Source organism: Microcebus murinus, chromosome 16 (assembly GCF_040939455.1).
Source record: "Microcebus murinus isolate Inina chromosome 16, M.murinus_Inina_mat1.0, whole genome shotgun sequence".
NCBI lineage: Eukaryota > Metazoa > Chordata > Mammalia > Primates > Cheirogaleidae > Microcebus > Microcebus murinus.
In genome coordinates, this window is record NC_134119.1 from 45859813 (window position 1) to 45886020 (window position 26208).

The window sequence follows — 26208 nt, forward strand, 5'->3', positions numbered from 1 at the left end:
TCCCATCTTTGGTTCTGGTTGGTGTTTCCCCCAATCAGTTACACATACACAGGTTTGCTTTTAGTCTTTCCATGTAGGGGCCAAAGGATTTGTGGAAAGCAGTGGACATAAATCACTATTTATTAGTCTCTAGGGAATTTGATGAGAGAATGTCAGTCCCTGGAGTCTGATCAACTCTGCAAACATGAGTGGGACCTACTGCCTGGCCAGCTCCCCTGAGGGCTGGTCCCCTCCTCCCTGTCTGACATCCTCTGGGGGCAGCAGCCCAGCATCCATGGAAAGCAGCCCGGGCACCCTGCTCCACGGACCCCTTCACCAGGAGCTGCTGCAGCTGAGCACCCGGGCTCCAGCCCCTCACTGTTCTTGTGTCTGCTCTGAGACTCAGATACCCCCAAAGTAGCCACTCAGTCCCCTGATGGGCTTATCAGCTCTCAGGCACTGATTTGCTATCTAGAACCAGCAGGACAAGGAGCTCTTTACAAAGGGACTGTGGAAACCCTTCTCGTGTGCACATCCCCTAGAGAGCCACCAACCCAAGAAGGAGCCAATGCTACTTTTTTATTTAAGGAGTTGGGAGCAGAGCATGTGTACCATGGTACTGGTAAATTTGAGAAGCAATGAGGAGAAAGGAAAAAGAAGAACCACTTGGCTGTTGAACAAAGGCCCCAAGCCTTCTCTACTTGCCTCCGGGTGCTGGTGCACAGTGGAGACCGGCAGCAGGGTGGGGCCTCCACCCCAGGCTAGAGAACACTCTAAGGCAGTGCGAGGTGTAGGGAAGAGGCAATCAGTGCAGCCCAGCCTGGCTCAGACCCTTAGGCATTCTCACAGCTGGATTTCACCACACTTATTTTGCCCAACCAGGGCACACTGTAGATCTGGAAAGAGCAGAGCTCTTCCTGTGAAAGGGAAGAGAGAGGGACAATCAGTGCAGGTGACAGTTACAGGGTTGATCCCCAGCCATGCGATGCCAGGGTGGGGGCGAGGAAGCTTGGGGCTGAGACACTGGGCCCCCACCGACCCCCGCCGAGTCCCAAGACACCCAGCCCGACTGTGCAGTGACTGCTCCATGGCCCTCCCAGGGCTCCAAGAGCACCAGCTGTCCCTGTGTCCCCCACCCCAACACAGCCCTGGAAGGAGCAGCCTGTGCAAGGCCACTGGAGACCACAGGGTGCAGGTGGGGGGGAGGCAGCTTGCTGTCCCCAAGCTCCCTCCACCTCCAGCCCCTGGGTCAGCACTGAGAGGGCCCAGAGGGAAGACGCCGGGGAGGAGAACTTCCCTGAAAGAGCTGGAGCATGGGGAGTGGGTGACAACGGGAGTGTGGCTCTCCCCAGAGCAGAGACCTCACAAGAAGCAGCTGGGTCCTTGGAGTGGCTGGTGTTGGGTGAGCAGGGGCAGCCTCGGAGGGCTTGGGCCACTTATAGGCCTCTGATTCCCTCTAATCTGCTCAGTGTGGCCATGGGTGTGGGCAGGTGGCCGAGGCTGGCACTGAACAAAGCCCTTCTCTCTCCCCAGCACCCAGCTCTGAGGCTGATTCCTCCAGCACTGCAGGTAACACCCCAGAACAGGCAGGGCACCCTGCTGTGTGCTCTCAGTACCCCATTCCCAACTAAGGCCCTCTTTGCAATTCAAATTAGCCATGTGCACACACCCTCCCATCTTCCCCATATGCACACAGGAATGCATCTATGTAACTCACATGCACCCCTCACCCACAGGCATCTATGCACGAACCCCCACCCACACTCCCCCACCCGCACTCTCATGCACCTCCCCCACACACCCCAGCATGTGCACATGGACATGCGTGCATGTCCCCACACACTCTGTGCTTGCAAACACTCATGCACCCACACGCCTCCGTGTGTACACACACACCCTCCTGAACAGGAGCGGGATCACAGGAACACACACATCCCCCTCTGCAGTGCATTACTGGCCCCTGACCCCCATCAGGCACATACCCTCTTCAGATGTGGCTGCTCATGGAAGGGACAGTTGTCCAAGTTGGGCTGGGACTTGGTACACGTGGTCCGGCCCATCTTCACATCGAAGTAGTAGTTCATCCCAGCCACGACCTACACATGTGCAAGAGCAGGATTCACCTACAGCGCTGCCGTCAACTTCACACGCACACAGGCAGTACACTGTTGCTGAGCTACTGCCCGTGCCCAGGGACTTCACGCCTGCATTCACACTGTCACCTGAGAGGCACATAAGCCACCTCCTCCTGCTGGCTGGCAGGGGCACTGTACCCCAGGTCCTCCCTTGTAATTTGTTTTCTCTGAGCAACTCCAATAAGGTGTCTCACGCAGCCAAGTAGGAGGAGAGGGAAGAAAATAAAGATGAAAGCCACAAACTAAAAACCCCTTAACTGGATTCAGGAATGGCAGGCACATCTCGACAAATAGACGGCGTGGGGCAAATAAACACAGCCGTGTGCCAGGAGCACAGGGCAAGGTCTAAGCACAGGAGAAGGCTCTGTGCCTGAGCAGATGATTAATCATGTCCTGCTAATTGTTGCTCAGGTGGCAGGGAGCCCCGATCTATTCTAGGAAGGCTGTCTTCAGATGATTCAATTTCAGCTGACTTCCAGCCACTAGCACACAGCCCAATAAAATCCCATTTTTTATTTACTCCAGATTTAGTTATTCCTTGTTTATCAGCAGGAAATGGGATGCTTCACAAACATGGATGTGTTGGGCCCACAAGAGACTGTTCTCAAATGTCTCTGTTTTAAGTGCGATTTTGGTGGCAATATTTCTCAAGAGAGTCACACACCTACCTGCACAGCTTACATTTGTGACTGCAGAATAGAACTGACCCCTTTGCCTGCACAGGCCCTCCCTCAGAGTTGACTTGTCAGAACTGTGGAACAGCATGGGATGAAGGACCCTGGACCAGGGCTCTAGACCTTGCCCCATAGAACCATGAGCAAGTCCCATGATTCCTCCAGTATCAGTTTTCCCATCTGGAAAATAGGCTCACAGGACCAGTGATCTGTGGCGCCCTGTGCTCTACTCCAAGTCAGGGCACCCTCCAGTGGCGTAGGCTGGGGGCAGTGCTGCAGCCCCAGGGGGCACACCTCATGTCCAAGGGCGAGAGCACCAGCTGAGGGCTGCAGGAGGAGAAATAGGCTGGTCTGGATTCTCATGAGTTTCCGGAGCAGGTGGGAAGAACGCTACACTCTGGCATGCCCATATCACGCCGTGCTGCTCTGCCACTCCGGGCAAGCTTGGCCCTAGCTGCCCTCCCTGACACTCTCTCCCGACCCCTTCTCCACGCCCACTGCCCTCTCCCTCTGCCAGAGTCTAGCTGCGCCAGGCTGCGCTGGCAGAGGCAGGGTTGGGGCATGGCCCTCTGCACCCCAGCAGGTGCTCGGCTGCCTGTGGCTGTGGGTGGTGCTCTGGGGGCTCAGGGTGAAGGACGCTCACCCTGGGGGCTGCTCCCAACGCTGTGACTTTTGGAGGGAAGCGTGTAACTTCAGGACTAGGAGGCCAGGCTCCCCGGGGGGCACCTGCTGAGGCACTCAGGGAGGAGGACATGCCTCCTCTGTGCGCACATTATGGCCTGAATCTTGAGGGGGCGGCAGGTTCCGCAACCGTCTCTATATCACAAGTGGCTGGATGGCAGGGAAATGCCAATGACACATACTGAGAGGCTGCTGCAGGTTAGACAAGGCTGAGGAGACGAGACAGAGGCGGCAATGCATGGCCCAAGAGTGTCCTCAGGTATAAAGGCCATCAGTGGGACAGCTAGGGAAATCTGAACAGGTCTGTTCATGAGATAACTGAATATATCAGTATTGATTCCTGATTTTCAAAACTGAATTGTGGTTATGTGAGCTGATGCCTTTGTTTTTAGGACATATGCACTGAAGTGCTTATTCTCAAAAGGTTCAGAAAAATAAATGCATACACAGTGTATACACATACCCGTCTACACAGGCATGTGGAGGGTGGGGTGGGTGAAGCCAATAGGACCAAGTGATATCGTGAGAGACCTGCGTGAAGAGTCTACAGTTATGCTTTGTACTATTTTTGCAACTGCTTTAAATCTGAAATTATGTCAAAATAAAAAGTTAAAAGGAAAAAAATTGCTTAAAAAAATAATTTAGTGGCAGAGTCTGGAGGGCAGCCAGGTGGGGGGTTCTGTTTTCCCACCTCCTCTGGGTATTCAGTTGGCAGCCCACACTGGCCCCCGCGTCCCAGGTTGGGGTGTCCCGGGCTGGGGGTAGGGCGCTAAGCAAGACACAGCGCGACCCTGACCCTGGCGCTGCGGCGCGCCCAGCCAGCTGGCGTCTGGAAGCAGCTCTGAGGCGCCAGGCGCAGGCTTGGCGTGCAAGGCCGGCTCCCGGCCAGGCGGGAGTCAGCATCCCGGGACACGCACGCCAAGGGCTGCGGGACGACTGCGAGACCCGGGACACGGCTGGCAAGGCGCTCGGGCGCGGCCGCGAGGGGCGCCAGGGCGAGGACCCGCAAGGGGCCGGGCGGGATGGGGACGTGGACGGGTTTGCCCCTGCGACTCCCCACGGGGCGGCGGCCACACGCACCTGCTTGCGGGCGCGCACCACCTGCAGGGCGCGGCTGTGGTACCTGTCGTTGCTCGCTTTGTTGTACTCGCTGACGGCGAAGTCCAGCGCACGCTGCACGTCCTCCTCGTTGACGTTGGCGTCCATGAGGCCGCCCACCAGGGGCGACCGCCGGCCCGAGCTGGCGCCGGCCGCGGCGCTCACGGCCAGGGCCACGGCCAGCGCGGCCAGCAGGAGCAGCAGGGCGCGCGAGGAGCCGGCCATGGTGGGTTCGGACGCGGATCTCTGGGACCGAGCTGCTGCAAAACAAGTGGGCGCGATCCGAGGTCCGAGCCCCGCCTGCAGGGCGGCGGCAACTTTATCCTGCTGGGCCGCCCCGCCCCGGCCCGCCTCTTCCGGGCCGCCTCCCCCCTGCTGCTCGCCCCGCCCGCCCGCCAGCCAGCCAAGCGGCTCTGGCCCTTTTTGCTGCGCCACTTCGGACCCTGCGCGCTGCAGCTCCTCTCCCCACGCCCTCCTCCCCCTCCCGCGCCTGCCCCTGCTTCCCTTTCGCCCTCCCAGCCTGCCCCTCCTCCCAGCCTGCCCCTCCTCCCAGCCTGCCCCTCCTCCCAGCCTGCCCCTCCTCCCAGCCTGCCCCTCCTCCCAGCCTGCCCCTCCTCCCAGCCTGCCCCTCCTCCCAGCCTGCCCCTCCTCCCAGCCTGCCCCTCCTCCCAGCCTGCCCCTCCTCCCAGCCTGCCCCTCCTCCCAGCCTGCCCCTCCTCCCAGCCTGCCCCTCCTCCCAGCCTGCCCCTCCCCAGCAGCCCTGCCACTCCCTTCCTCCTCTTCTGTCTACCCCTCCTTCTCATGCTCCTCCCCTCCTCTGTCCCCAGGCCTGTCCCTCCCACCAAGCTTGGGTTGGGTCACTCTGGTTAGAGAGATTTCAGGGCTCTCCAGGCCCTAAAAACATGGGCCCTCCAAGTTCTGTTTCCTCAGAAAAGGGGGAAAAAAAAGGTCTTGGCCTCCTGAGGTCTTGAGGTGGTGGGGTCTGGAGCATCCCTTAGCCCTTGGTCAAGGCGTGGGAATCCTCAAAACTGGCTGTGATTTCAAAGGCTCCAGGAAAACTCAGTCCACACTCTGTTCTGGGGAAATTCCTTGCCAAACCTAAGGGAATTAACCTTTATTTGGGTAAAGGTTGCCTGGTTCTTCTTTCACAACTGAATATTATTCAGTAAATAAAACTTTCACCACTTGGGACCAATCCGGGCCATCTAGAGCCTGCAGATGGAGCCTGGGTTGATAAGCCATGGACTTGACCCTGCAGAGTGGCTAACCAGTAGAGAAGTGACGCATACCCATGTGCAACTGTCAGTTTTCCAGTTCCCACATTAAAAAACAGGCTAAAATCACTTTGATCATGTTTTTATTTTGCCTAATACATCCAAAATATTGTTCCAACATATAAGGACAATTGTTAACAAGACAATTTACATTCTTCTGGGTGTTTGCACTATGTGCTCGGAATTTTGTGTATATTTTTTGCACTTAGAGCATGTGCCAATTTGGACTGGCCCCATTTCAAGCACCCCACAGCCACATGTGGCTGGTGGCTGGGGTATTGCATAGCCCAGCTTTAGGGTATGCGGGGGATGGGGGACAGTGATTAATAATTAAGATCAGGGAGTTATAGAAGCTCTGTTGGGAGTAAATAGAAGGAGGAGGGGAGAGAGATGGTGCAGGGAGGGAAGACCTGGAAGGACAAAAGTCCTACCTGGACCAGGAAATCAGAGCTCTAGGCAGAGGGCACAGCCAGTGCAAAGGCCCTGAGGTGCGGCTGGGTGTACCTCTCCTGGAAGGGTGTGTGTGTCTTGGAACCTCACGGTACATTGCGAGTGGGGCCTGGGCTGGAAGGGTGTAAGGAGACTCTCACCATGCAGTGGGGGGGGGCAGTGAAGGGAGCCCACAGGCCCAGGGATGAGCACACGGGCCGCTCTCACTTCTCCTCTCTGGGTGCTGGGCTGCTAGACCTGGTCTGTCCCGGCCCGCGGGACCTTCTGTTACTCGCGGGGGCGAGGGGGGACCGTGCCTGAAAGAGATGGGCGAGAGAAAGAAACGAGACCAAGAAAATGGTTGTCAAGGTCTACTTTACTTGGATTTTTAGTAGGTTTTATATACAGAAAACAAGAAAGTAGAAACAGAAAAATAGAGTGGGGGGATGATGAGGCTTGGGTGTGGGCTAATTCGCCCCAATCAGCATCTCAATGGCACCGAAAGCTGTTTGTGATGGATCACTCAATCCCAACCTGGCAGGGGGTCGGGAACAATTGCAGGTAGCATGCCCCGGAGCAAGCACGTCATGGAATGCATTCTTCTCGGAACTATAGCTGGAGGGCTGGGTGCTATTTTCATTTTAGGCTATTTTCCGTGGGTAGGACAAGTCAGGACAAGTGGTTGGAATGTGGAGGGTCTTAGTCTCCAACATCTCCCCCTATCTTTATTAATATGAGGGAGATTTACACAGGTTGGTGGAGGGCCTGTCTTAGGCTACGCGATGGGCTTCCGCGACCAGCGCCCCAAATATAAGATCGGGCAATCGAAATGTCGGTGAGGCCTCTGTCTTAGGCTATGTAGGTGGCATCTAGCTCCGGCACTCCTGATTATGAAGTGTGCCCCCGGGCATGGACCTACAATATTCCTGTCATGGAGTCACCTCACTGCTGGCGGGGTGTGCACCTGGTACGCAGCATCGCGATAATCCCGTCATGGGCGTCTCCACAGCTTTTGGAACCAACTGCGTTCCATGTCTGCGGCAAGGTCTGAGAAATTTAGACCTTCAGTGGGTGTGTTGGGAGACTCTTCATGGAGGTCTTCTCTGAAGCCTCTTAGTTCTAGCCATTGGGAAAACACGGAGACCGATTTTGTGTGGCTGCGTCTACCTGCGACTCGACAAAGTTGGTTAGTTTTTTGAATGCCCAAGGCCCAAAAGTGAGAAGCAACAAAAAACCTACAAACGGCCCTAAGACACTGGGAAGCAATGTGGATAGCCAGGGGGATGTGGAAAACCAATTTTGATACCATGCCTCACTTTGTTCCCTCTGTTTCTTTCTATTTTCAAGGCTTTGTCTAACTCTCTCAATGCTATCTTCTACCAGGCCTGTTTTGTCTGCGTAGAAGCAGCATTCTTCTTTGAGTGCTGCGCACAAACCTCCCTCTTGGAGGAACACTAAATCTAAGCCTCTTCTATTTTGTAACACTACCTCAGAGAGTGAAGCGAGGGACTCTTTGAGATATTTTAGGCCCCGCTGTAGCTCTCGGAGATTATTATCGATGGCAGCAGAGAGCTGCAGGTACTGCTGGTTGGAGGTGACTAGAGAGGCTATGCCTGTTCCAGCCCCTGTGGCACCAAGGCCTAGAACAACTGCGAGTGTTATGGCCGTGATGGGTTCTCTCTTTACCCGGGGCATTGTGGTGCCGCACTCCCAAAACTGAAGTAACTCATTAGCAGGATGTACAGTGAGTCTGGGAAAGAGCATGACTAATACACAATACTCTCTATGCTCAAGAAATGTTGCAGAGACTACATACGGGGTAAGGCCAGAGGAACAAGCAGAATAAGAGGTGTTAGATGCCTGAATATACTGAAAAGTGGAGTTGACAGTAATTGACTGATTACATATTTTTTCTAAGGGTGCGGGAGGGAGCATTCTTGGGCTAAGAAGGCAAAGACCTAGGCCTGTGACTTGGCTGAGCATCAGGCCATCATGGGTCTCTAGACCCCATCTGAGTCTGCTGGTGTCATTAGTAAATAATGGCTCACCAAAAGTAGCGACGCCTTCATAGAAGGGAGGCCGGGGGAGTAGCATACCCAACATTCCTGATATTCTGGATTGTTGGCCTCTCGGATGGTCCTGATAGAGGCGTTGACTAAGGAGAGAATTAGTTCTGCCGAGGAAGGGGGGCCCCTCGGGCAGGGTAGGTTGGTATAGGGAGGTGCTGAACAGAGGAGGGGACACAGTTGGGGAGGAGGGTAGGTCCCTGGAGGGACCGTGAGGTCGAGGTGGGTGAAGGTTGTTATTAGGGCCTATTGCGACTGCAGGACCTCTGGGGAGGCTTTTAATTAACTTGATTTTAAATGTGAGACCAATGTCTTTTCCAGATGTGTGAAGTCTAAGTCCCCACTAAAATCCCCTGGACTGATCCCAAGAAGCCTTTTTTCCAGCTTCGGTGAATGAAATTAACAGGGGGTTGCACCATTGGTTTTTACACTGAGGGTCAGTGGGGTGTTGTGGGGCGTAAGGGGACGAAGGAGCTTGACGGGGAAACTGCTTTTTGACGGTAATATAATCCCAGGAAGAGGAGGGATTCCAGTAGGCATCACTGGTGGTCTCACAGCCCCAGGAAGCACAAAAGAAGTCAGGGGCGTAACCACATTGATAGTTGTTGGTGCAAGGCCGATGGGCCCCTGGGCAAACATAAAAGTCTATATACCTTGTTGCGGAGCGTCCGGCTCCCGAGGAACAAAGGCCGGGGGAGGAGTCAGCTATTGGAGGAGCTGGCTGAGGGGCGAAAAGTGCGGGAAGGCCCCACGCAGGATCTCTAGCCCCAAGAGCTAATACGCATAGGTCAATTTCTAATGGATCCCATGGTGTAGTGGCGGAGAGGTGCGAGGAGGAATTGGCAACGTCTCCTGCCTCATTAATTATTTGCCATGTATAGTTGTAGACCTGGTGGATGTTGGCTGCGGCGGTGTTCTTGACCGTGGCCAGAACTAGGCACAGGAGGACCAGCGTCTTCTCTCGGGGAGTCATTGTATTTCTGGAAGAGAACAGAATTAAGAATTCTTCTCAGGGGATTCCCTGGGTGGGTTATATAACTTAATCGCTCTCTCTGGTAGCCATCTGGCATTTCCTGCCTGGGTATCGTAGATGCAGGCATGTCCTTTTCCCCATATGAGGACAGGGTCAGGCCCCAGCCATTTGCCTGTAAGCGGCTCCTTCCATAAGGCCTGTGCATAAGTATCTGTGGTGGATGGGTGCCAAAGGCGGTCGGCAGCTGTTTTGCCGGCAGTGTCAAAGGTGAGAAAATTTAAAATGAACAGGGCATGATTAAGCAGGGTTTTGGAATTACCTGTCAAAGGGTACAAAATTCCTCCTCCCGATTGTAGTTTGGAGAGCGTATTTTTTAACGTCTGATGAGCTCTCTCTACAATACCTTGGCCCTGAGGGTTGTAAGGAATGCCTGTAACATGCTTAATGCCTAACTGAGCACAAAAACTTTTGAAATTGGAGCTGACATATCCCGGGCCATTGTCAGTCTTAATAACTTTAGGCTGAGGGAGGGAAGTGAGACAGGCTATAACATGGCTGATAACATGGCGGGTGGCTTCGCCTGTTTGTAGGGAAGCAAAGATAAATCCACTGCAAGTATCTATAGAGACATGTACATATTTAAGCTTTCCGAAAGGGGGGTAATGAGTGACATCCATCTGCCAGAGCTCCCCAGGGATCAGGCCGCGAGGGTTGACTCCTAGGTGTGGCTCAGAGAGAAGGGTAAAACAAGCCCTGCATTGGCGGATGATTTCTCTGGCCTGTTCTCTAGTAATGGAGAATTTAAGCCTGAGGGTATGGGCGTTGAGATGGTGTAAATCATGAGCCTGGCGTGCAGCGCAGACAGGATCAACAGTGATATTGTGAACAGCGCCTGCAACGCGAGTCGCCTGATCAACAAGATTATTCCCAGCTACTAGAGGCTCAGGAAGGCCAGTGTGGGCGCGAATATGGCCTATAAAAAAGGGCGCAGAACGGGAGTGAATGAGTCTTTGTAGTTGCTGGAACATTTGAGTGGTATTGTTGGAGGGCCGAATATGAGGCACAGTTTCTAAAGTGGCGACAGCATGAGCAACATAAGAACTATCAGTATACAAGTTAAATGGTGACTGATCTACGTATTTGAAGACTGGGACTAAGGCTGCTAACTCAACGAGTTGAGCAGAGGAGAATCTGGTGGGAAAACTGCGGACCTGGCCATTAATGCTATAGGCCGCGGTGCCTGAGGAGGATCCATCGGTAAAGACTAAGACGGCTCCTGGAATGGGGGAGACTCTTGTTTTCTTGGGAAATATTACAGGTGTCCGATAGAGGAACTGAATTAATTTATCAGGGGGGTAATGATTATCTAGTTTGCCCTGGAAAGACGTACAGTTAACCGCCCAGTCATCATCATTTTGTATTAGCCACTGAATTTGAGAAGCATTATAAGGGAGTATTATGATATCTGGATCCTTTCCAAAGAGCTTAAGGGAGTTTTCTCGCCCCAATCGAATAATTTTAGCTACTAAGTAAGGGTAGGTGGGAAGGACTTTAGGGGAGGAAGCCGATAGGTGAACCCAAAAAAGAGGCTTGCCCTGCCAAAAGAGTCCTGTGGGCGAAAAGGGGGTGGGGAGGACAATGAAGTACAAGGGGGAGTCGGGGGAGAAGTAGCCAATGGCCTGGGCATTTATGGCCTGCTCGACCAAATTAAGCGCTTGCTGCCCTTCTTTAGTTAGGGAGCGGGGAGAGGTTGGGTCAGTATCTCCCAGCAGGATGTCAAATAGGGGTTTTAACTGTCCTGTGGTGAGTTTTAAATATGGGTGAAGCCAATTAATGTCGCCTAGAAGACGCTGAAAATCATTAAGGCATTGAAGAGAGTCTTTCCTGATCTGTACTTTTTGGGAGAGGACCTTATTGGGGAATAATTCAAAACCTAGGAACAGGTGAGGGGGGCAGACCTGAATCTTTTCAGGGGACAGGCGGAGGCCTCAAGCTTGTAAGGCCGAGACAACCTGCATAGTAACTTGATGTAAGGTTGCCTCGTCGGCTCCGGCAAAAAGAATGTCATCCATATAATGAATTATATATATTTGAGGATGTTGAATTCTAAAAGAATCAATTGTCTGAGCTACATATTTTTGGCAAAGGGTAGGGCTGTTGGCCATGCCTTGAGGCAATACTCGCCACTGGAAACGCGGGGAGGGTCCTATACAATTTACTACCGGAAGACTGAAGGCAAAGCGCTTACAGTCATCTGGGTGCAATGGTATGGAGAAAAAGCAGTCTTTTAAGTCAATGACTATCTTATAGTAGCCTCTGGGGATAGCTACGGGCGAAGGCAAACCAGGCTAGAGTGCCCCCATGGGAACCATAGTTTGATTAACAGCCCGCAAGTCTTGTAGCAGCCGCCACTTGCCAGTCCTTTTTTGAATGACAAAAATGGGGGTGTTCCATGGTGAAGTAGAGGGCTCTATGTGTCCGGCAGCTAATTGTTCCTGCACCAACGCTGTAGCTGCGGCTAGCTTGTTAGATGGGAGGGGCCACTGATCGATCCAGACAGGTGAGTCACTTTTCCAAGTGATTTTATCTGCCTGAAGTGCAGGGGGATCAATGGCCCTTACAAAAATGTTCTTTGAACCCTAGTCCTGATCTGTCTGACTTAGGGGGGGTGGTCAGGGGTGCTCTTAGTCCCTGACCCTCCTTGCCTAAGCCCTGTCCTGGGAGGAATCCCTGTTTAAGCATTTGGCTGGCTACAACTTCATTGGGGCTGCACATGATGACATTCATTTGTGCAAGGATATCACGCCCCCATAAGTTAACAGGCAGGTTTGGGACTACAAAGGGTTGGGTGGTGCCTTTGTTTCCCTCAGGGTCTTCCCATGTTAAAATTTTTGAGCTCTGGAGAGTATTATTAGACTGTCCTATACCTTGTAAGTGCGTAAGGGAAGGCTGCAGTGGCCATGATTGGGGCCAGGCGTCCTGGGCAATAACTGTGGAATTGGCGCCAGAATCAAGAAGGCCTTCAAAAAGTTTAGCATCTAACTTTAACCGCAGGGTGGGTCGTTTTTTGGTGATAGCTTGGACCCAATAAAGATCAGAAGAGCCAGGGCAGGAAGCACCTCGGTTAGAGGCGATGGCTGGGAAGGATGTATTAAGGGGCAAGGGCAACGCCTGAGCTAAACGCTGTCCCTTAGAGACACACACAGGGCCGGTAAGCGCGCTGGCTAAGATGTTAATCTCCCCGGTAAAGTCACTATCTACTATGGAGGGGTGTACTATGAGCCCTGCAAGAGTGGAGGAGGCTCGGCCCAGAACAAAAAAGAACATATTAGCCGGTGGGGGTCCAAATGAGCCAGTAGGCAAAATTTGAACACCATCTTCAGGTTTTAATATTGTGTCGGAGGAGGCACACAAGTCCACTCCTGCGCTCCCTGTGGTCGCTCGGAGGAGTCTAGGGGTGGGGATCCTCTTGTCGGCTGTTCCCTGAGGCCGACTGAAATTGAATAGGGCGAGGGGCCCGGGGCTGGCCCCTCAGGCCGTTTCCTGAAAGGGGTGGCAAGGGATTTTCAAGGGCATCAGTCTTAGAACGGCACTCACTAGCCCAATGGTATCCCCTCTTGCAGCGAGGACAGATGGAGGGGGGCCGAGTTGGCCTGCCTGGTGGTCCACTGAGGTTAGGGGCAGCAGAGGAGGTGGCTAAGGGACACTGTCTCACAAAGTGCCCTGGCTGACCGCACTTAAAACAGCCTCTCTGTGCCGCAGTGCCTTGGATGGCGGCCCCAACCGCAAGCTGCACGGCCTGCGACACCTTATGGGCGAAGGGGTCAGCATCATTACACATCCTAATCATGTCATTAAGGTCTTTATTTTTGAGTTTGCCCCTGAGGATGGCCCTGCAAGCGCTGTTAGCATTTTCATAGGCCAATTGTTTAATAAGTTTATTATTGCCATCCTCCTGTCCGAGGGTCCTCTCAGCAGATTCTAAAAGCCTACCTACAAATTCACTAAAGCCCTCTTGAGCTCCCTGGGTGATTTTTGTCAGGGGAGTGAGAACAGATCCCGTAGAGGGAAGTGCTCGCCAGGCGCCGAAAGCGGCTGCGGCGGTCTGAGACAAAAGCCCAATAGGGAGTCCCCTTTGGCGCTGTTCAGTGGCAAACTTCCCTTGTCCGCTAAGTTTTTCAAGGGTCCAAGAGGCAGAATTGGGGTTTTTTAAATTATTAGTAGCCGTAGTTTGACAGCGGTCGAGAAAATCGGCTTTCCACGAGAGGAACTGTCCGCGTGAAAGGACTGCCTGAACCAGCCTGGTCCATTCTCCCGGGAGCAGGTAGCCGCCTCCTGAGGCTGCCTCTAGGAGGGAGTAGGTAAAGGGTGCATTGGGCCCATACGCCCTAACAGCAGAATTTAATTCTTTTAAAGTCTTAAGTTTTAGTCTGCGGAACTCAGTAGGCTCTGCAGTGGGCCCCGGGACTGCCCAGTAGGCTCTGCAGTGGGCCCCGGGACTGCCTCCTCCGGGGGGTCATCACTATCACTTTCCCTTTCTCTCCCTTCCGTATCCTCATTATCTGAATCTTGGGGCGGGGACTGGCTCGAAGAAGGGGCGGTAAGGTCTCCTCGCCTATTAGATCTGGTAACTACCGGGAATGCTAGGGCTTTATGGGAGGATTTTAAGGATTTCTTATGTAAGGTGACGTGAGACTGGGCAGTCTCATGACGTGGGTGGCTAATGAAAACTGAATCTTTAAGCGTATCTTGGAGGGAGGACAAGTCTTTGGAAAGCTGGGCAAACTCTTTCTGAAGTTGTAAAACATCCTTTAATTGCGTAACCCTTTGACTTAAGTCTTCTTTGGTACGCAAAAGTAAGGGCATTGTAAGGGGAGGCATTAACGAAGGTGTGCAAATTTGGGGCGCGTAAGGAGGAGGCCATTCGGGATTGTGATATCGGGCCGCTTCCTCTCTGAGGGTTGCCTCTTCTGCGGGGTCGAGGGACTCTCGGAGGGGTTGTTTTTTGAACACCGGGTAATTAAATGCATGAGGGGCTGTACCCTCGGGTAAGGGAGGATAGAGGGTCTTGGTGTCTGGCCTACTAATCAGGGGCTCCTCTCTAGATGTTTGGAGCTCAACTGAGGAGTCCTGAGGGGGCATATTAATACAAACTGAGGGGCAAGGGGAAGGACATGTTGGTCTCTTAAAATTATTAGGAGAAACCGGCCCTTCGGCTGTCTTTAAAGACGTTCTCGAAGCGGACCGCGACACGGGTCAGAGGCAGAATTCTGCTACTGAGAGCAGCTGCTTTTTATTGGGGTCTGAATCTGCCCCTTCAACAATATCTCTGATTAGTCCCCAGTACGAAAAAACAGATACAGGGACGGCATCTGGGCCCTGATTTAGAAGTAAATCGTTTAAATCTCTACCTACTTTTTGCCATTTGTGTGGGTGAATCTCAGGTCCACCAATAATAAACCAAGGACAAGCACGATCAATGAACACAAAAAACTTTACTAAGTCTTTTTTCTTAACTCTAATTCCTCTCTCTCTGAGTGAGGCCTTAAGATCCTTGATAAAAATGGCCTCTTTAGACAATGAATGGCCCATCTCGATGGGGTGACAATGTAAAAATTTACTCACCAGACCGTGGACTCTGTGAGTGGCAGAACGAGGGTCTCTGTAGGGTTTCCTTCGGCCGAAGAGCACTCCGCGGCGTCACCCGACAAAGGTACCTCGAGCCCCACGTTGGGCGCCACTTGTCCCGGCCCGCGGGACCTTCTGTTACTCGCGGGGGCGAGGGGGACCGTGCCTGAAAGAGATGGGCGAGAGAAAGAAACGAGACCAAGAAAATGGTTGTCAAGGTCTACTTTACTTGGATTTTTAGTAGGTTTTATATACAGAAAACAAGGAAGTAGAAACAGAAAAATAGAGTGGGGGGATGATGAGGCTTGGGTGTGGGCTAATTCGCCCCAATCAGCATCTCAATGGCACCGAAAGCTGTTTGTGATGGATCACTCAATCCCAACCTGGCAGGGGGTTGGGAACAATTGCAGGTAGCATGCCCTGGAGCAAGCACGTCATGGAATGCATTCTTCTCAGAACTATAGCTGGAGGGCTGGGTGCTATTTTCATCTTAGGCTATTTTCCAAGCGTTGGACAAGTCAGGACAAGTGGTTGGAATGTGGAGGGTCTTAGTCTCCAACACTGGTTCTCTGTGCACTGCTTGGGAAACTCGCCTGTATTTTTTAAAAAATCACCTTGTATTAGGTATAATTTACATACAATAAAATGTCTCATGTTATGTGTCCAGACTGAGGATTTTTAGTAAATGCATAACCAGTGTTACCACTCTGCCAAGATCTAGAACACTTCCACTGTCCCAGACAATGTCTTCCTGTCCCTGCAGTTGACCCTCATGCCCATCCTGACCCTGGCAACCCACCCATCCTGCCCTGTAGACTCGTTTTTTGCCTGTCCCTGGACTTCCATGAGTGGAATATGCAGTGTGAGCATAGGTGGGTCTGGCCTCCGTTGCTCAGCGTGGCTTTTGTGCGTCCCCTGGTGGTTTCATGAACATGTTTGCTGGTCCTTTCTCCCCAGACTGAGAGCACCTGGTCAGCTGGACACCCTGTGGGCTAACAAAGCCCCCAGCTCAGGGTGGTGCAGCCTTGGGTTTGAATATGGTCCCGGGAGTGGAGAGGGTGGACGGGTGTTCTGATCAGAGAGCTGGCTCCTTTGTTCCCTCAACCCCGCATGGAGGTGACCCGGTGGCAGTGCCCTGTGATGAAGGCTGAAGGCGGCAGGCTTTGCCAGAAACACCGGCTTGAAGGGCAGCCAGAAGGACTCCCCGGGGAGTGGTGGGAGCGCTGGCCGGGCAGTGCGAGCCCAGCCCTGCTGTGATCGTGGAGATGAGCGTGGCTGGAACCGTGGGAATCCTGCAGGTGGGAGCCATGTTACTGATGAGTGTTCATGTTCAGAGTTAGGAGAGGCGACCCTCTGGTCCGAGGCCTGGAGACCATCTAACCTCACTTGAGTCGGGAGCACCCTGGTTACACCAGGTGTCCAGGGATGGCGTTTGCTGCCCCCAGAGGGAGAGGAGGGCTTCACACAGGCTGCACGTGATGCTCTCCTAGTTAGAGAGGAGAGAGATCGAGATCCACAGAGCAGGGAAAGAGAGGGCGGCCCCTGGCCAGATGCTTCTGAGCAGAAATGTCACCTCCCAAGGGTGGGAGTTGGTTCTCTGTTGTGGCCTCACATTCCCTGGGCCACTGGCGTTCTAGCCTTAGGAGGGAATGTTGTGCAGAGGGCAAGCTGAAATGCAAAGAGTCCTCTTGTCTTTTGTCATTAAGAAGGAGGTGCAGGTCACCCAAATAGCTGGAGCATAGGGTGGGGGTGAGTGTGCTGGGAGGGGTGTCTGGCATGCTAACACATGCTGCTGTTTGTGATGAATCTTCCTGTCATCATGATTTGCAAGGACGCTGGCACATGCTGTAGGGAGGGTCATCTGTTTGGATATAGCAACATCTCTAATCCTGGTAGAATAGATACCAGTGTAGGACACTCCCAGGAGCCAGAGCCACATCCACTGTGGTGTGATAAGGAGTGTAAGGTTAGGATAGGCTGGACAGCTGCTCCAGCTGTTTGGGTGGTGGCCGTGGGCAAATGTTTTGTTTCTCTCCATGGAACCATCTGGAGAGGCGGCTGCTTGGTAAACAGCAGTGTCTGGGGTCACAACCAGCAGACATGAGCAGGCTTCAGCAGTGATGTCCATGCATGGTTAGGAATGATGGAGCAGCCTGTGCCCTGAGTGCTGTAACCTACAGCTTCAAGGACAAGATGGCAGGGACCCAGAGAGCAACAATGGACCCAGGACAGAGCCTGGGGCCTCCAATACCCATGCGCCCTGGAGGACCCAGCCGCCCAGGAGGGGAGCATGTTCCCTTTCTGGTAGGTAAAGGCAGAGAAAACCATGTTCTCTGGGCCATGTGTGACTGTTGGTCTCGTGATCTAAAATAGTAGTGAGAAATTAGGTGAGGGAGTGACAGAAGTTCTCCATAATAAATTGATACTAAACAACACTATAATAAATAAATGACTAAGCACATAAAACATCACCTGAAGTTGCAAATGGTCAGACCATGTCAATATTCTGAACATTCAGGTTTTGAGCAATTAATACTTGGGGTGTCTACGGTAGTAGCTAAGACTGAGCACGTCTCAGGTCTTGGTGGCATCTGAAAAGGGAAAGGTGCCTCCCTGTATGGAATGCCTCGAGTTCCCTGGGGTCAAGCTCTGCAGTCCCTTACACACACCCTCCCACTTCTCCCCTTCTCCCAGCTCCCTACCCCCCTCCACCATGGAAACACGGGGACACTTCTAGACCATGTGCCAATGTTGGCAAAGCATTTGGGCTCTGGTAGGGGTTGGGGCCACATCATCATGAAGCTGTGATCCTTGCAGCGAAACCTGCTGGCAGCCCATGTAGGAGGGGGTGAGAGAGTGCGACGCCCAGTATCTGAGATCTGATTGTTCTGCACTTCATGGGGGGAAAGATAATCTTTTTGGAAGTTTTCGCTCAGGGTCCAACGTGTGAACAGCTCTTATTGGTCTGTATTGCGAGCTACCATTTATTTTCTCAAGCAGTGCATTTAGCAGTTCAGGGCCACTGATGCAAGAATCATAGCCTAGTGAGGGGACAGGGAGAGACCTTCCAGGGACGTGGGCAGCTGCCTTGTGTAGCCGGGTGCTCCTCCTGTCTCCCTGGGTCTCAGCTGCAGGAGCCCTGGCCACGAGAAAGCAGGTGGCTCTGAGTGGGGTTGAGCAACACCCTTGGCATCTCTGGGCGGTCAGACTTCCCTTTCCAAGTCCACGTTGTGGTCACTGCTAAGACTTCCCTGTCGGTGTTCGTGCAGCCTTGGATTTCAGTTCCCTTAGCAAAGTGCAGGGACTGGGAGAGTGGTTCCTGCTGCTGCCTGGGACCATGATAAACTGACTCACTGAATGCCGGAGCTGGAGCCTGAGGCCATCGGGGCAGCCCTGCCCTCTCATGTGGCCCTGCCTCGCCCTGCTTCCAGGCCCAGAGGAGCAACATCCAGTGGCAAAGACGCTGCTTGACTAAACCTTAGTCCGGCTCCTCTGAGCCCTTTACTGCACCAGGCGACAGCCTTGACCCCTGTCCTGTCCTTGCCTGGGCTGCTGAGTTGCCCAGTTTTAGGAAAGAAATCCTGTTAAGTCAGTGTAGCCAGAATCTGCCTGCCCTTGATACCACATCACACTGATTGCCTCTTCAAGTTCCTCATTCTCCACCTTTGATGCCTGTGTCCTTGTCCTGCCTTTAGCAAGAATCCTGCCAGGTCGGTTAAGGCAGCACCCTTTACCCTTGATGTCTGCTTAGTATTTCTCCATCCACCAACCCCACCCTGTTCCTTGGCTATAAATTCCTTCTTGTCCCTGTTGGATTTGGGGTTGAGCTCAGACTCTCTCCTCTTGCAATTGCCATGGTCTTGAATGAAGTCTTCCTTACTGTTTTAACAAGTGTCCAAATAATATTTCTTTAATAGAAGCCAGCCAGGCCACTACTCTGCCTTACCCCAAGTTTTGCCTGGAACATGGTGACAATCCTGTTGCCAAGTAGGAATCAAGGGGCCTGGGAGACTGAGGGTTTGGGAGGTGGGCATTGCATTTTCCCCAGACAGTTTATTATGAAAAATTTCAAACACACAGCAAAGTTAGAACAATTTTATAGCAAACTCCTATTTACCCACCACCTAGAGTCTATCATTAACACTACACTTGCTTTCTCACCTGTCTACTCATTTGTCCCTCTCTCTCTCCTCAATCCATCTTTTCTGATGCATTTTAAAGTAGGTTGCAGACATCAGTATATCCAGCCCTAGACACTTAAGCATGCCTGTGGGTAACTAGAGCTCAATATTTATTTACAGCTTTTTTATTTGTTGTAAAATTCACCCATAGTGAAATGCACAAATCTTACATGTATATTCACTGAATTTTAACCAAGGCACACCCCTGTGTAACCCACACCCCGTCAGACACAGAGCATGACCAACACCCCAGAAAGTCTCCTGTTCCCCTTTTCCAGTCACTTTGGGGCCCTACCCCCAAGGCAGCTACGGTACTATAGCCACTATAGGTGAGTTATGTCCATTCTAGAAGTGCGTGTAAATGGAATTCTATGGTACCTAGACTTTTATGTTTGGCTTTTTTCACTCAGCATGATGTTTTTGAGATTTATACATGCTAAGTGTATATATATTTATCAGTCTTTGATTGCCACACTCGAGCTTCCTTACAGAGACTGTGGGATGTCTAAGCCCCTGATTTCTGACGGCATTTGCCATACGAGGAGGGAAGCTCCTGATGACTCAGAATTTTTGCTGCTGCTGCTTCTCCTTCCTTGTTTTTAACCTGAACCAACTTCCTTCTCTTCCCTCCCCCTGCCCTGCCTGTTCCGCTTTTTCATCTTTCTCTCTCTCTCTCTCTCTCTCTCTCTCTCTCTCTCTCTCTCTCTCTCTCTTCCCTGAGGTTAGTTTTACTTTTTGCTCCAAGCAAAATCTGGAAGATGGTGCCACCATCAATGGAGCAAAACCTGATTTTATGAGACAGAGAATAGACTTTTCCAATTCTTCTCCATATTTGAAAATAAAAGTCCTTGTTTTTAAAAAATCAAATTAGTACATGTTCATTATAAAAACAAAAAAGACAATAAATAAATGTATAAAAAAGATAAACTATGCATGTGCATGTGAACTTGTGTGTGTGTTTATCTACATGTGCCTTCACGTGTACACGTGTGTGTGTTTTTTACCATACTGAGATCATGTGATGATTACAATTTCATGTTGCTTTTTTTGTTCATGACTATCATTATGTCATGAACAAAATTATGTTAAATAGTCTTTGCAAGCTCTGTTTTATTTCCTATTCTGGGTATTCCATAGTTTAATTTTTTCTCTAATGCTAGACTTTTAGGCTGTTCCTAGGTTTTTTTCTTTCTGGAATGAATAATACTGTGAAACACACTATTGTAGAACAGAATCTTGGTGCATATCTTAGACTGTTTTTCTTTGGTCAAAAGCAGCATTTTGTACTTTATGCGTGAATATCTGTGAGTGCAATTGTCCTCACATTGTCTTGCTGGGCCTGAGACCCTGGGGGCTGCCACCTAGTGGGTTGAATCATCTTATTAGTCTCTTATACCTGAATCAAATCCTGGTAGACCTATCTAGTACTTACTGATTCTTCACAAACAGACTTACTGATTCCAAGTGTATGCTATTCTTTATTTCAGGTATCGGTTTCATAAATGTTCATCGAACACATATGATATGAGATTCTGACTTTAAAGAGATCTAAAGACCTTGCAGTGGCCCACAAAGCCCTGCTAGATCTGCCTGCTGTGCTCTGACCTCCTCTCCCACTGTTCTCCCTGCTGTTTCTGGAAGATGCTAAGCACACTCCTGCTTCAGGGCTTTTGTACCAGCTGATTCCCACTCCTGCAGGTCTGTGGCTCTCTCCCTCACCTCCTTCAAATCTTTGCAGAAAGCTCTGCCTCTCAGTGAGCCCTTCCCTGACCTCACTATTTAAAGTGGTAATAGATGCCCTTTCCCACTCTCCCATCCTCCTTTCCTGTTCCACCTTCTGATTTGTTATATGTATATTTTTCTTATTTTCTGTCTCTACCCACTAAAATATAAGCTTTGTATTTTTGTCTGTTCTGTTCACTGCTATTCCCATGCTTAGTCTATAACAAATACTAGTACTTTCTGAATGGATGAATGAACTGTGTTAGTGCTCTTAAGCTTAAGACCATTTTGTTTGTTTTGAGGAAACATTTCCTCCCATTATAGCTGGGGTCTTATGGAATTAGAGTTAATTTCCTTCAGTAAAAGAAGGAAGGGAGAATCCCCAAGGGACATGAGGGGAAAAAAGAAGTAAAATGGGAAACAACAATACATTTTAGCATTTGCTTTTAATATCTCAGAAGTCATAGGAAATGAAAACCATAGAGACCAAGTTTATATGACTGAGGGGCACAGTCACCAGGGTAAGTCACGGTCTGTAGGCACTCGTTTGGAAATAGTTGGTAATTAAAGTGCCAGCAATTAAGAGAGGTAAATCCACTCTTGTCTAGTTCTTGTGCTTCCTTCACAAATGCATGTTTTCTGGGCCTGAGGAACTTCACTAGAATAAGGCTGCTTCTCCTCGAGCTACTCTTATTCAGCCCAAAGTTGGAGGTTGAAGGCTGCAGGCCAATGACACCCAGGCGAGAAGTTGACAGGAATAGGGAAATGGAGTTCCAGTGGAAGGGGAAGTAGCACTAGTAACGTCCAAGGTCAGGCAGGCAGTTATTGATTTTGTCTAATTTATCCAAAAAGGATTTTTTTGCAAAAAAGAATGTGTCTCCTCCCAGGTTGCGAGTCTTTGCCTGTGGAGGTCATAAGTGGGCCCCAAGCATCCTTGGCCACAACGGGGTGACATCTGCATGCTTACAGCTGGACAGCTGTGCCCGAGGGTCTGAGTATAAAACACTCACAGCAGAGTTCCGGGTAGAGAAGGAACAAGTACAGAACAGCCACGGTGACTCTTAGGAACAGAACTGAGTTTCCCTGCGGAGGAAGAAATTGTCACTATGGACGGTAGCTTCAAAAAGGTGGGATGTCCTGAAGTGGGTTGAGACGAGTGTGACAGGACCCCAGTCTGAGCCTATTATTGTGATGTGGTTGCCTTCCAGGCTTTGACACGCAGGTTAGAGAAGCAGCTTGCAGCAGGCCTTCAGGTGAGTACGGAGCCCCAAAACGTGGACTTCAAGGGAGGTGGTGGTATGTCCACATCAGCCAAAATATTTTGTGCTCTTCCTTTCCTATGTGCAATTTGTGAGGCTCTTTGGGCAAGTTTTGTTAGGAAATCCCTTTTCGAGACCTGGGGGTCCTCTGGAAAATGGAACCTTTTTGTTTGAACCATCAAATTCTATGGGCCTTACATACGCCGGCTGGAAGTGGAGCAAGACAGTAGTTTCAATTTAGAGGCTCGGAAACTGTCTTTCAGTGGCCCTGGGTCTTGCTTGTGCCAGGGCAGGGGAGCCAGGAAGAAGCCCCCCAAGGAGAGGCCAAGATGGCTGACTCTGGGACAGCCCAATGTGCCCACATACCTCCAAGGCCCAGGCTGCTCCTGCCTGCTGCTTCCACACGGGTGAGCCACACTGTGAAGGTCGCTGCTGCTGAAGCACTAGGGTGAGAGAGGACTCCATCTTCTTAGGGACTGTGGGCTCTCCTCCCTCCCTCTCTCTCCTTTGTCCTGGCCTCCTGGCATTCTCTGCCATCCCCGACCTCCTTACCCTACAGCAGTGGGAAGGATGGCCACCCTAACTCCAGTCTGTGGCCCGGGGACCCATTCCTCCTCCTTCTGGTGTCGGGACAGGGAAGGAGGCACAGAGCTGCCTGGGGCCGCCCACCCCGTGTCTCGTGTTCAGGCCAGTGGTTCTCCCCCCAGTCACAGAGCAGACTCTGTGGGGAGCTCTTCAAGGTCAGCCCCCGGCCCCCTAGGGTTTCTGGTTTAACTGCTGGGTGGTGGTGGGGGGACAGATGTCCTTAGGTTTCAACCTCCGAAGGTGATTCTAGAGTCAGGCAGTGAGCAGAGAGGGCCCTGGGTTAAAAGTCAAAGCACATGCTCCATGAGCCAGGGGAACAATCCTCCCTGTGTCTAAAAATCACACCCTGGACTTAGCAATCAAAGGTGGAGGAAACTTCTTTCAATTTCCTGCCATAGCAGATGAGGAGGTTTTGTTTGGGTTCCCACCAGGCCCTCAGGTTGAGTTGAGGAGATGCCCAGGGAGCAGAGTAAATTCAGGTGCTCACTGGAGCAGGTGTGAAGCTGGGGCTACGGCGCAGTGCCAGGACCCACGCGCCCCAGAGAGCTGGCCTCGGGTCTGGAGAGCAGGACAATCCCTGCTAAGATACTAACAATGCACACCCCCACCGCTTATCACATGTTTTTATTTTCACAAGAAAAACACCACTGGCTGAGTCTTAGCTGCAAATCCTGTGAAAATCCCAGAAGGCATGACTCACAGGTTGAGGCTTGTATCACGTGCATTTCAGAAGGTGACGCTGGTGTAGGCCGGCAGCGGGGAGTGGGGCCAGCAGGCTGCAGGGCTACCCACGCAGCGATCGTAGCGTCAGTCGGTTACCTGTCTCTGCTGAGAAGCCCCATGCTCAGCTAGCGTTATTTATATTTTGTGAGTCGGAAGTCCTCGTCCCACCCTCTGGCTGCACTGACCGCAGTCCCCTTGGCGAGGCGAGGGTTCACAGCTCTGCGGACATGTGGGGCAGAGGGATCTTCAGAAGAAAGGATCATCCCATAAATGTATGGATTTCTTCCTAAAACAGCCATCACGGTGTTCAGGAAATTTAATTCCACATCACCGTGAGGCTGTGAGAACAGGTGGGAGGGGTGCCTGATGCAGGCAAGGGAGGTGGGCAGGGCTGGGAATGAGGGCAGAGGGCAGGAATGGGGGCATGGGTGGAGAAACAAATGCTTTTAAGGCAACCTGCTGTCCATCCAGTGCTGCACCAGGTCCTTTTACACGCGCTTCCTCATTTAACCTTCAGACAATGCTGGGAGACATCAGCCCCGTTTTATAGATATAGGAACAGAAAGTTGGAGATGGGTACATCCCTCGCTCTCAGGCAGAACGAGGATGCAGACCGAGTCTGTTTCTTCTCTGCAGAAGTGAGAAGTGGTGCGTGCAGAGACAACGGTGTCTAGAAAGCTGAGGACGAGGCAGATCAGGGAACTGAGGAGGGAGAGACCAGTGTGAAGCCCAGAACCCCACGAGCACCAAGTCAGAGCAGGACGGGAGCTCTAGTGTTTCCTTTGTCAACCGCGGTGTAGATACCAGGCTAGCAATCTGGCTTATCGTTGTTGGTAAGCACCCAGACATTCCTACAATCATTTACTGTAACCTTTGGCTTACACTTGCTTTTCAGTGACATTAAGAAACTCAAGTCCCAAAGATCTACAAAAGAGCTAAATAAATACATAACACGGTCAAGGTTTGGATGTTGATACTTTAAGGAGAAAAAAATTAGTGCACAGAAGAATTTTTTTTTAAAACATGGTGAGAGAATTGGGGGAAAAAAGTAAAATACTTATAAGGTATATAGATAGGTAAAAAGATCCATTAAGTGTTGAGGAGGAGAAGGGGGGTATATAAGATAGATGCAATTTAGAGAAAATTCTTTGCAATTTTTTTTCCATTTTTTTTTATTTCAGCATATTATGGGGGTACGAACGTTAAGGTTACATATATTGCCCATGCCCCCCCTCCTCCCTTGAGTCAGAGCTTCAAGCGTGACCATCCCCCAGACGTTGCATATTTCACTCATTATGTTTGTATATACCCATCCCCTCCTACAGAATAAAGGCCAACAAACATATGAAAAAATGCTCAACATCTCTAATCATCAGGGAAATGCAAAATCAAAACTTCAATGAGATATCACTTATCTCCAGTAAGAATGGCCTTTATCAAAAAGTCCCCAAACAATAAATGCTGGCGTGGATGCGGAGAGATAGGAACACTCCTACACTCCTGGTGGGACTGCAAACTAGTTCAACCTCTGTGGAAAGCAATATGGAGATACCTTAAAGCGATACAAGTAGATCTACCATTTGATCCAGCAATTCCGATATTGGGCATCTACTTAAAAGATCAAATGACACTCTACAGAAGAATTTTTTTTAATGATATGATCAGTGGTGGGAATGGAAATCTTGTCCTGAAGGAGTTTATTAAAACAAAACAAGTAAGTGACGTTAGCAAATGGTCTTCCTGACTCACTGTAGAATCCTGAAGCAGATTTTTAAAGCAGATTCTAAAGCAGATTTCTTCCGCAGCCTGAATTCTCAACACTTAGTCCAATATTCCTCATTAACTGGCGTGGATAAATGCACGCTTTGTCCCTTCCAGAATTTAAATTTCTCCCTGCAAGAACAGAAGAGGGTAGAATAAAGGATTTTATTGTCAGACAGCTCTCTTGTACTTAGGACTCGGGGCGGAAATCTCTCGGGCTGGCACTGTTGCGGCTTCACTCATCTGCATATGGAAGGGGAAGCGACTGGAACATGTTAGAAAAGGCCTTCCCTGCGTTGCAGGAGCTGGAGCACGGGGCTCAGTGCAGGAGTCTGTCTGCAGTTGGCTAAGCACACACCCCTCTTGTAAAGCGGCATTAAGACCTATGCTTTTGTTTCTCCTGTGTTTCAAATTCCACGCACGCCCATTCGGTGCGCACGCCCCCCCAGCACCCTGGCTGCCCTCCTGGCGGTGGACGCGGACTTGGCTGCTCGCGTCGCAGAGGGCTCAGTCTGTGAGGCAGGGCCCACTGAGGCCCCAGAACGCCCGTAGTGCCCTCACTTCTTCCACTGGCTGCGTTCAGAGGGCCTGCGTCTCCCTTCTTTTCACTTCCTCCCTGAGGGACTGGGAAAGGGCCAGACCTCTCCTGCCCCACGGGAGGAAGCCCTCACTTCTCCTTTGCGCTCTCACTTCCTGCCACCAAACCCCAGCACACACTGAAGGACCGACCTGAGCGTGGCCTGGCCTCTCCCTGTGCTCCCAGTGGACAGGGCGGTCTGGAGGGAAGGGAGGGGAGGGGGGAGCACTGGTGTGGGGTCTGCAACTCAGAAACCACTAGAAAGGCCTCCCCGGGAGGTGCTGGGAGCTCACCCAGAAAGGGGCAGGCACTTCACTCACCTCTGGCCGCTTGTCCCTGTGAGAGCTTCCTGGGAGCCACATCCCGGAGAAGAGGAGGGGGAAACAGTGTGATTCGTGGGGACACCCTACGTGGAGTCCCCCCTACTCACAGCCTCACTGCGAAACGGGGCTTGACCATCTTG

The 26208-nt window shown here is 51.4% G+C and overlaps 1 protein-coding gene across 1 annotated transcript; it reads right to left on the reverse strand.

Moving 5' to 3' along the window:
* Nucleotides 1-543: 543 nt before the first annotated feature.
* On the reverse strand, nucleotides 544-4895 carry LOC105857088 (cystatin-C). The gene is made up of 3 exons (XM_012739192.3): nucleotides 4550-4895; nucleotides 1962-2075; nucleotides 544-896 (listed from the first exon to the last, which is right to left on the reverse strand). Exons 1-3 carry the CDS (start codon nucleotides 4790-4792, stop codon nucleotides 813-815), a joined length of 441 nt encoding a protein of 146 aa, XP_012594646.1. The 5' UTR covers nucleotides 4793-4895; the 3' UTR covers nucleotides 544-812.
* Nucleotides 4896-26208: the final 21313 nt, after the last annotated feature.